At 44.0% G+C, this 11195-nt stretch overlaps 1 protein-coding gene across 2 annotated transcripts; it reads left to right on the forward strand.

Annotated features, from left to right (window-relative positions):
- Positions 1-334: 334 nt before the first annotated feature.
- On the forward strand, positions 335-9400 carry LOC110534353 (uncharacterized). Of its 2 annotated transcripts, none has more exons than XM_036940740.2 (3): positions 335-452; positions 3449-6056; positions 7728-9400. In XM_036940740.2, exons 2-3 carry the CDS (start codon positions 3981-3983, stop codon positions 8076-8078), a joined length of 2427 nt encoding a protein of 808 aa, XP_036796635.1. In that variant the 5' UTR covers positions 335-452; positions 3449-3980; the 3' UTR covers positions 8079-9400. The 2 variants fall into 2 exon arrangements, with proteins under 2 accessions (XP_036796635.1, XP_036796631.1); XM_036940736.2 differs by lacking the exon at positions 335-452 and adding an exon at positions 531-1214.
- Positions 9401-11195: the final 1795 nt, after the last annotated feature.

Genomic DNA, 11195 nt, shown 5'->3' on the forward strand with positions numbered 1-11195 from the left:
CCTGATATCTCTCTCTCTCTCTCTCGCTCCCACACGAGCATGCACACGCACACACACACACATCCCTCTTTTGTATTTTCTAAGGTTACATGTACTTGGATTAAATGGTGAGCTGATCTGATCTCATACCATATACAGTAGCTGCCCACTGTTTACTCAACATGGATTGAGTCTAGTCGGACCCAGAATTGTCCTTGCTATCCGGTATCCTCGGGACGTCTATACCCCCCCATTAAAGTTTACATTTGGTTAAGGGCTAAGGTTATGGTATGGGTAGGGGTTAAAGTTAGGACGGCCCAAGGATACGAAATAGCATTAACCGAAGCCGAATGCTGCGACACCATGAGCTCCCACCTCTCTCTGCTCGTGCAGCAGGCTGCGCGCAGAATCTCCACTCCTAACTAGTCCGCCTCTCATTCATATTTGGTCCTCCGGAAGTATCCACAGCTCGGGTAAGCCAGTGTCTATGCAGCGAGTGACTTATGGGTGGAGTATGTAGTTTATTATCCAGTTTTAAATGTATGGGCAGTATACCGGGCGCATCCCACACCTGTTATATTGACAAGTGTATGTCCAGACAATTAAGTTAGTGAAATAAATTACAATATGCCGGTAAAGTTTCCTACATCGCTTTTTCTGCCAGCGGTCGGGCTGCGCTCCCTACAGGGCTCGAACCCTCGACTTGTAAAATGGCTGGTTGTGGGTCCATAGACAGCAAGGGCAGTTATTACGGCAAAAATACCAACATAATTTAGACAAATACCGCGGCGTCATTCAAAATAAGTGAGCCGAATATATTACATTAAATGTAGTTAGCAAACATTGGCCCAGGTTCGAGTGTCGTGTCCATTGATGCGCAGTACATCCACAGATATGAAACAGGGTTTGGCTATTCGGACCTCGGACTGCGCGCAATGGCGTCTCCCATGAGCAGCGACACTTTTTATTCCAACATAAATACAGTACAAGGATGGATAAGGGTTCGAATGGAGGAAAACAAATATGATGTCGACCCAAACCCGTTGCCAGATATTTAACGAATGTCTTATTTTGTAATAGACTATGGCAGACAAATGAAATTCTGAAATCGAAAGAAAAAATGGGCTTTACCCCCGGATAGTATGATTTCGCTGACATCATGCTCTCTCGAACCCTCCACTGCAGACTGTCGCGTTCATTCTATGTGGTATATTGGCGACTTTGTTTAGAGCCCGGTAAGCAAATTATATAAAACCAGTGAAGTCCATAATAACAGCAAATGTAATGTAACATGTGCGTAATTTACGCATGCTGTGTTACATTTTTAAGATTGACACTCATAGCAATTAAGCATATCAGGTAATCAATGATTGTAGAACATGAGACCACACGCTGTAGCCTAAAACAAATCTCGCCTCAAGTTATTGAGATAATAGCAGGAATTGGAACCGATGATGATAATGTTGTCGATGATGACGATCATTGATGATGATGGTGACAATGTAATGGTGATAATGACAAGGTGGTGGTGGGGATGTTATGAAGGTGATGGGGATGATTTAACCTACAGTGCCTTCAGAAAGTATTCACACCCCTGGACTTTTGACACATTTTGTTGTTGTTACAAAGTGCGATTCAAATGGTTTTAATTGTCAGTTTCCCCCCCAACAATCTACACAAAATACTCTGTAATGTCAAAAGTGGAAGAAAAATTCAAATATGTTTTAAAATATATTTTTTAACAAATTCATGAAAAATAAAACACCAAAATATCTTGATTAAATAAGTATTCAACCCCCTGAGTTAATACATGTTAAAATCACCTTTGGCAGTGATTACAGCTGTGAGTGTTTCTGGGTAAGTCTCTAGGAGCTTTCCACACCTGGATTGTGCAACATTTGTCCATTATTCTTTTCAACATTCTTTAAACTTTGTCAAATTGGTTGTTGATCATTGCTAAATAACCATTTTCAGAGCTTGCCATAGATTTTCAAGCATATTTAAATCAAAACTGTAACTCGGACACTCAGGAACATTCACTATCTTCTTGGTAAGCAACTCCAGTGTAGATTTGGCCTTGTGTTTTTGGTTATTGTCCTGCTGAAAGGTGAATTCAAATCCCAGTGTCTGGTGGAAAGCAGACTGAACCAGGTTTTCCTATAGTATTTTGCCTGTGCTTAGTTCAATTCCGTAGCTGTTTTTATCCTGGAAAAACTCTGCAGTCCTTAACGATTACAAGCATACCCATAACATGATGCAGCCACCACTATGCTTGAAGATATGGAGAGTGGTACTCAGTAATGTGCCATTGTATTGGATTTGCCCCAAACATAACACTTTGTATCCAAGACAAAAAGTGAATTGCACATTTTTTGCAGTATAACCTTAGTGCCTTGTTGCAAACAGGATTCGTGTTTTGGAATATTTGTATTCTGCACAGGCTTCCTTCTTTTCACTCTGTCAATTAGGTTAGGATTGTCGAGTAGCTACAATGTTGTTGATCCATCCTCACTTTTCTCCTATCACAGCTATTCAACTCTGTAACTGTTTTAAAGTCACCATTGGCCTCATGGTGAAATCTCCGGCAACTGAGTTAGAAAGGACGCCTGTATCTTTGTAGTGACTGGGTGTATTGATATACCATCCAAAGTGTAATTAATAACTTCACAATGCTCAAAGGGATTTTTTTGTACCCATTTACTAATAGATGCCCTTTGCGAGGCATTGGAAAACTTCCCTGGTATTTGTGGTTGAATCTGTGTTTGAAATTCACTGCTCGACTGAGGGACCTTACAGATCATTGGGGTACAGAGATGAGGTAGTCATTCATGTTAAAAACTATTATTGCACGGAGAGTGAGTCCATGCAATTTATTATGTGACCTGTTAAGCAATGTTTTACTCCTGGACTTATTTAGGCTTGCCATAACCAAGGGATTGAATACTTATTGACTCAAGACATTTCAGCTTTTCATTTTTAATGAATTTGTAAAACTTTTGAAATACATAATTCCACTTGGACATTATGGGGTATTGTGTGGTAGGCCGGTGACAAAAATATCTACATTTAACCCATTTTCAATTCAGGCTGTAACACAACAAAATGTGGAAAAGGTTGAAGGGTGTGAATACTTCCTGAAGGCCCTGTTTTTGAAGTAAAACAAGAATAGGAGTTTAAGAAATTCATAATAGCCTATTTAGTCTATGTGAATAGTTTGAGTCTAGGCATATTTCATTATGCACAATGAAAGAACAAGTAAGATATTCTAACAACATGAAACTAATTTAATCAACTTCCTAATTTTGCTGCTCTGATATCCTGTGAAACAGCATAAAGACACCTGGCCACCTCAGGACATCTTTCTTATCAATGAAGCCTATAGTCATTTGATTGACAAGTCCTCTTATTATTTGAATGTAATAATTAATCTCTTGTTAAGATGATAAAATGTTGAATCCCCATTTTACAGATTCAGGCATGTTCCAAAATGGATTCTCAACAGACAGGGGCTCTGACCAATGGTGGCTCAGATGACAGGAGTGTCGGCCAATCCTTGAAGAGACTGGGGACTGTGCCAGAGATCCATGAGGAGCCAGTGGACTCCTTGATCTTATCCTGCCCACCAGGTAACCTCCAATAATGCTCCCTTAAACAGGTGTACTCCAGTACAGGTTTCCAATCATAACCTTTTTAGGCCAAACGAGGAGGGGCTGGGAGAGCGCCAGATGTGAGCGGGACACAGCCAGCATTACAGGAAGCAGTTGAACCCTGCGGGCTCAACCAACCAATCACAGTCTCCTGGTGTGTGCGATCAACCAATCAGAGTCAAATCAGACGTTCCTGGATTGTGCAACAGGCCAATCACAGACTCTGCAGCTCTCAGCTCTACCAAAGACGTGTCTCCCTCTGATTCTAAAGGGAGTACGTTAGAAGCCAGAGCTGTTTGGTCTGGGACCAGTTGAAATGCCCTGACCTCCACTACTGTGACTGGTACGGGTCAGATGGAGGATGTGTGTGTTGAAGAGATAAAACACACGGAGGAGCCTCTCTATAGGATGGAGACAGAAGAGAGGGATGAGAGGAGAGATGGAGAGAGTGATGTTACACAACACAGGAATGGTAGTCCTATTGTCCCTGAAACGCCTCTCATCTCTGACACAGCCAAGACAGAGAGGGATGGAGGGATAAGGGGAGAGAAAGAAAGGAAAGATAGAGAGGATGAGAGAGTGATCCCTCTTTTCCTACCCCCTAGTCGATGTCATGGTGGAAAAGAGAGACCGGGAGAGGATAGAGGAGAGAGAGCAGAGGCAGGGAAAGGAGTTTGGGGGAGAAGAGAGGAAGAGGAGGGAGAAGTATTGGATCTGAGCTTCCCTAAAAAGAGAGAGATTAAAGAGAGGAGCCTTTGGCATGAGAGCTCACTGCTTATGGAGGTAGATGAGGTAGAGGGGGATGGAGATAGGGACATAGTAGAGGAAGATGATGGCGATGATGAAGAGGATTCTATATTGAGAATGGATGGAGCTGACATTTTGGGGGGACCTCTCTTGTCTCCCTTGTTTTTCTCTACCTCCGTTTTCACCTCCCTCTCTTCCATAGACTCTGAAAGTGAAGGTCTTCTCCTGATAGATGACCAGGGTATTCCATACACACTCACCCCTGAGGGGCACAAAGTTCCCCAAATGGACTCTTCCAGGCCAGACAACCCCCCCTCAAGCCAGCCAAAGGTGCAGTCCAGCACATTGGAGGTAGAGGATGACAGGTTGTCTCATATAACCACAGCAGGGGTCACTTACCTCAGCCAAAGTTTAGTAAAAACTCCACACACACACAAGGAAAACACATGTCCCGCTCCTGTTACATCTATGAAACCCTCACAGAAGTCAGAACTTCTAAACAATACAGAACACTCAAAGAACCCAGAACTCTCACAGAATGCGGAACCCCCTAAGGTTTTAGATTCAGGTGTGAAATCTGTTAGTGAGGCTAGTGCTGCTGTTTCCCAACCCTCTGGTTCTGCTGTACACCTCCAACCCCCTCAGCCCATCCAGATCCTGACTAACCCCTCCTCCAACACCCCCATCCTCCTCTTCTCCTCCTCCCCCCAGCACTCCTCCATTCCCCTAACCAAGACTGATACCAACCCAGGCCTCCTGGCCTTCTCTCTCCCCCTCTCCCTCACCCAAAACACTCCCAGTGCCTCCACCTCTATGTTCCTTCTCCTCTCCTCCTCCACCACCTCTTCCTTTGGTCAGTCTTTCTCTACCTCCACCCCCATTGCTCTTATTGACCGCTCCACCGGTCAGCTCTCCCAAATCACTGCCTCCTCTTCATCCCCTCTTTCTCTCTCTCTCTCTTCTGGTCAGCTTGCCACATCAGGGTCATCCCTCCCTGCCAATCCCTCCCACCCAGTTAATATATCGACACCCAACAACTCCCCTACCATCCTATCAAGAGAGAGTCCCATCGTTAACCCTCCCGCCCCCCTGACCTCCCCCTCTGTGGTCTCCTCCCCTCCCTCCAAGCAGACCAGTGCTGATGGCAGTTCTAAAGCAGTTCTACTCAGCTCACCTCCTCACAAACACACTGAACCAAACTGTTGTGACCCCAACACCGATAATCAGTCACTATCTACTGAAGAAACCCAAATGGAGTCTGTCCCAAATGGGTCATCTCCTACTAAAACCTCTCCCCTTACACACCTGCAATCACCTTCTCTGTCCTTTGACTTCCGTTTGGAGGCATCCGACCAATCAAAAGCCCCAGAGTCAAAGCACACCTCCCTCCCATGGGACGACCATCTCTACTTCTCCTCTGCCACCGCTCCTCCCTCCCCTCCCCTTGCCCCCATCTTCCCCTCCAGCGGACCCAGGAACCTGAACCCCCTGGACCCTCTGGACCCCCTTTCCCCAGCCTCCTCTCCCTCCTCTGGGCCACGAAGGGTCCTCTACTGCCCTCTCTGCCCCAGGATCTTCTACTACCTGTCTGACCTGGAGCGTCACTCCATCACCCACTCTCAGAACAAACCCCATGTCTGCCTGCAGTGTGGCAAGGCCTTCAAACGCTCCAGCCATTTGCAGGTGAGCTCAGTTGTTAATAAATGTTTGAATTGTGGTGTGGTGATTTGGTGGGTTCATGATGACATATTGTTTTGAAATCAAATCAAATTTAATTTGTCACATGCGCCGAATACAACAGGTGTTTCACCTTTCACCTTACAGTGAAATGCTTACATACAAGCCCCTAACCAACAATGCAGTTTTTATAAAGAAATAAAATAAGAAATAAAAGTAACAAATAAATAAAGAGCAGCAGTAAAATAAGGGTGTATGGTACAGATGTAATTGAGGTAATATGTACATGTAGGTAGAGTTATTAAAGTGACTATGCATAGAAAATAACAGAGAGTAGCAGCATTGTAAAAGGGGGGGGGGGGGGGTGGGCAATGCAAATAGTCTGGGTAGCCATTTGATTAGATGTTCAGGAGTCTTATGGCTTGGGGGTAGAAGCTGTTTAAAAGCCTCTTGGACCTAGACATGGTGCCACAGTACCACTTGCCATGTGGTAGAAGAGAGAACAGTCTGACTGGGTTGGCTGGAGTCTTTGACAAATTTTAGGGCCTTCCTCTGATACTGCCCGGTATAGAGGTCCTGGTTGGCAGGAAGCTTGGCCACAGTGCTCTATTGGGCCATACGCACTATCCTCTGTAGTGCCTTGCAGTCGGAGGCCGAGCAGTTGCCATACCAGGCAGTGATGCAACCAGTCAAGATGCTCTCGATGGTGCAGCTGTAGAACCTTTTGAGGATCTGAGGACCCATGCCAAATCTTTTTAGTCTCCTGAGGGGGAATAGGCATTGTCGTGCCCTCTTCACAACTGTCTTGGTGTTTGTACCATGATAGTTTGTTGGTGATGTGGAGACCAAGGAACTTGATGCTCTCAACCTGCTCCACTACAGCCCGTCGATGAGAATGGGGGCGTGCTCGGTCCTCCTTTTCCTGTAGTCCACAATCATCTCCTTTGACTTTATCACGTTGAGGGAGAGGTTGTTGTCCTGGCACCACACGGCCAGACCTCCCTATAGGCTGTCTCGTCGTTGTTGGTGATCAGGCCTACCACTGTTTTGTCATCGGCAAACTTAATGATGATGTTGGAGTCGTGCCTGGCCATGCAGTCAAGAGTGAACAGAGATTACAGGAGGGCCCCTGTGTTGATGATCAGTGTGGCGGCTGTGATGTTACCTATTCTTACCACCTGGGGGCGGCCCGTCAGGAAGTTCAGGATCCAGTTGCAGAGGGAGGTGTTTAGTCCCAGGGTCCTTAGCTTAGTGATGAGCTTTGTGGGCACTATGGTGTTGAATGCTGAGCCGTAGTCAATGAATAGCATTGATGTTCCTTTTGTCCAGGTGGGAAAGGGCAGTGTGGAGTGCAATAGAGGTGGGAAAGGGCAGGATCTGAAATGGTGGTATGCAAATTGGAGTGGGTCTATGGTTTCTTGGATAATGGTGTTGATGTGAGCCATGACCAGCCTTTCAAAGCACTTCATAGCTACAGTCGTGAGTGCTACTGGTTGGTAGTCATTTAGGCAGGTTACCTGTTTTGATTGTGTTTGAAGTGGAACTAGGTCCTTTGTGTCAGATTTCATCTTGTAATGACTGCTATGTAATAAGTAGGTATAAACATATCATAATATATGAACATGAATGTATAGTATTATCTAACAAACGTGACCCTCGTCCTTTGACCCTGTACAGAGACACAAGCACATTCACACGGGCGAGAGGAACTTTGTGTGCCCCATCTGCTCCAAGCGTTTCAGGGAGGCGGGCGAGCTGCAGCGCCATCAGAGGGTACACACAGGAGAGAAGCCCTACCAGTGCCCGCTGTGCCACACACGCTTCGCCGAGCGCAACACCCTGCGTCGACACACCAGACGCAAACACCCTTACCACCAGGCAGCTATGGAGATGCTGTCCGAGAGAGGAGCAGGGGGAGGAGGAAGAGAAGGCGGGGATGGAGATGAGGGCACAGAAGAATGGTATAGTTCCACTGTGTCCAACTTGGACAACTCTGACTCTGAACCAGATTCTGAGGTCATTTCCTGAGGCTGATCCTCTTGAATAAAGGAAAGGAGAAGAGGAGAAGAGGAGAAGGAGGAGGAGAAGAAGGAGGAGGAGGAAGAGGAGAAGGAGGAGGAGGAAGAGGAGAAGGAGGAGGAGGTAGAGAAGGCGAAGGAGGAGGAAGAGGAGAAGGAGAAGGAGAGCAAAGATGGTGTAGTTTCACTGTGTTCGACTTGGACAACTCTTGACACTGAAAGGGATTGAAAATGACTTTTGAATGATAAGTATCAGAACGGTACTTTCCAATGAGAACATTGGTTATATTTATTTATTAATTTCTCTTGAATGTATTTTATTTCCATTTCCTTACAGGGTCTGAAATGATCACTGATCTCATAAACCATTTCCCATCAAGTATTCCTTCGATTTTCGTCATTTCCACAACTATAGGGCGGAAAATGTTAATGGACATTCTAAAAAATGTCCATCCTGCTATAACAATACTTTTGCACTACCAAAGTACAAACAATTATGTTGTAAAAAGCGCTGTCGCAATGTTTTATTGTAAAATTGTTCTTTTTTCTTTTACCCCTTTTTTTCGTGGTATCCAATTGTTTTTAGTAGCTACTATCTTGTCTCATCGCTACAACTCCCGTACGGGCTCGAAAGAGACGAAGATTGAAAGTCATGCGTCCTCCAATACACAACCCAACCAAGCCGCACTGCCTCTTAACACAGCGCGCATCCAACCCGGAAGCCAGCCGCACCAATGTGTCGGAGGAAACACCGTGCACCTGGCAACCTTGGTTAGGGCACACTGCGCCCGGCCTGCCACAGGAGTTGCTGGTGCGCGATGAGACAAGGACATCCCTACCTGCCAAGCCCTCCCTAACCCGGCACCCTTAACCACTGCGCCACCCGGGAGGCCCCCTGTTCTTTATTACTATATTTTTTTATTCTCTTGTGGGAGCTGTACTTATTATTGAGTGAGATTATTTAACTTTCTTACTATTAAAGACACTGTCGTTTGCACTTTTGAAAAGTGGATTATGTGTTCAAATGTGAGAACAATAGCCTCCAATTTGTCCTTCTGACATGGTTTTTACGTTGTGATTTCTGCTGCCTATGCCTTCAAAACAAGGTGCCCTAATTTGTTAAATGCATAGAACAGAATTCTGACCACTTATTTATTGTTGCTGATTGCACCACTGATGCAATTGAAGCTTATGATAAATGCCCATCATGTTAACTTACTGTATTTCAGTTAAACCTCCCTGTGTGTGTACAGTGCCTTCAGAAAGTGTTCATACACCTTGAGTTATTTCACATTTTGTTGTGTTACGGCCTGAATAAAACAATGTATTAAAAATATTATTTTCTCATACACACAATACCCCATAATGAAAAAGTGAAAACATGTTTTGAGAAATGTTTGCAAGTGTATTGAAAATGAAAAACATAAATATCTAATTTACATAAGTATTCACACACCTGAGTCAATACATGTTGGAATGACCTTTAGCAGTGATTACAGCTGTGAGTCTTTCTGGGTCTCTTAGAGCTTTGCACACCTGGATTCTACAACATTTGCACACTATTATTTTTACAATTCAAGCTCTGTCAAGTTGGTTGTTGATCATTACTAGATAGACATGTTCTCTTGCCGTAGATTTTCAAGCCGATTTAAGTCAAAACTGTAACTAGGCTTCTCAGGAACATTCAATGTTGTCTTGGTAAGCAACCCCAGAGTATATTTTCCTTGTGTTTTAGGTTATTGTCCTGCTGAAAGGTGAATTTGTCTCCCAGTATCTGCTGGGAAGAAGACTGAACCAGGTATTCCTCTAGGATTTTGCCTGTGCTTAAGTTTATATCCTGAATAAAAAAAAGTGTTATGTTTGGGGCAAATCAAACACAGTACATCAGAGTACCACTCTTTAAGTCCATTCAACTTATTTTGTGACTATGCTAAGCAAATTTATAACTCCTGAACTTATTTAGGCTTGCCTCAACAAAGGGGTTGAATACTTATTGACTCAAGACATTTCAGCTTTTCATATTTTATTACTTAAATTAATTTTGGAAAAACACAATTCCACTTTGACATTATGAGGCCAGTGACACAAAATCAAAATTTAATTGATTTTAAATTCAGGCTGTAACACAACAAAATGTGGAAAAAGTGAAAGGGTGTGAATACTTCCTGAATGCACTGTACCTACATTGTATATTACAAGATTTGTGCATGGTATTCCTGGCATCCTTCACTAGTCTCCTCTCCTTCAGGACCATCCATCAAATCCTGTCAGATCAGTAGTCATGGAGAAATGGAAACAAGGGCATTAAGTGAATCAAGTTAAATACAAGTTTAATACGTGATTAACTTTAATTATTTTGGGCCAAGTGTCGATCTATTAAGATAATGCATTTTATTTTTTAATGACGTTGACATCATTCAACGTGAAATCCACTCAGGCCTTTCTGTCCTGGTCTCTGTGGTAGCTGATATATGTGCTAGGTTTGTGACCTGTGGAGTTGGGATGTTTCCAGGGGCGAATTGGGTTTGTAAGGCAGGCTTCAGTTTGTTTCTCCTACTTCCCACAATTTTCTGTTCCATTAAGTTCTTCTTTCGGCCAATAGAACCTCGCTGACGGTACATCATTAAATGGTGTATCTCCAAAATGACCTGACTGAATCTGTACCCTGCATCATCAGGGTAAGGTTCATTATTACTGACAAGGACCAAACTATTACTGCTGAACAGGACCATACGATTGGTACTGAACAGGACCATACAATTAATACTAACCAGGACCATACCATTCCTACTGACCAGGATCATGCCATTACTACTGGCCAGGACCATACAGTTATTACTGACCAGGACCATACCATTACTACTGACCAAGACCATAGCATTATTACTGACTAAGACCATACCATTACTACTGACCAGGATCATACCATTACTACTGACCAAGACCATAGCATTATTACTGACTAAGACCATACCATTACTACTGACCAGGATCATACCATTACTACTGACCAAGACCATAGCATTATTACTGACTAAGACCATACCATTACTACTCGCCAGGACCATACCATTACTACTGACCAGGACCATACCATTACTACTGACCAGGACCACACCATTATTAC

The sequence above is a fragment of the Oncorhynchus mykiss genome, chromosome 2 (assembly GCF_057628025.1).
Source record: "Oncorhynchus mykiss isolate SJ-2025 chromosome 2, ASM5762802v1, whole genome shotgun sequence".
Taxonomy (NCBI): domain Eukaryota; kingdom Metazoa; phylum Chordata; class Actinopteri; order Salmoniformes; family Salmonidae; genus Oncorhynchus; species Oncorhynchus mykiss.

Bases quoted from the DNA above. Each gene is read 5' to 3' on its own strand.
- LOC110534353 (XM_036940740.2), top strand. From the start codon at position 3,981: ATGGAGGATGTGTGTGTTGAAGAGATAAAACACACGGAGGAGCCTCTC. The intron at 6,057-7,727 runs GTGAGCTCAGTT...GACCCTGTACAG, and splicing joins AACGCTCCAGCCATTTGCAG to AGACACAAGCACATTCACAC.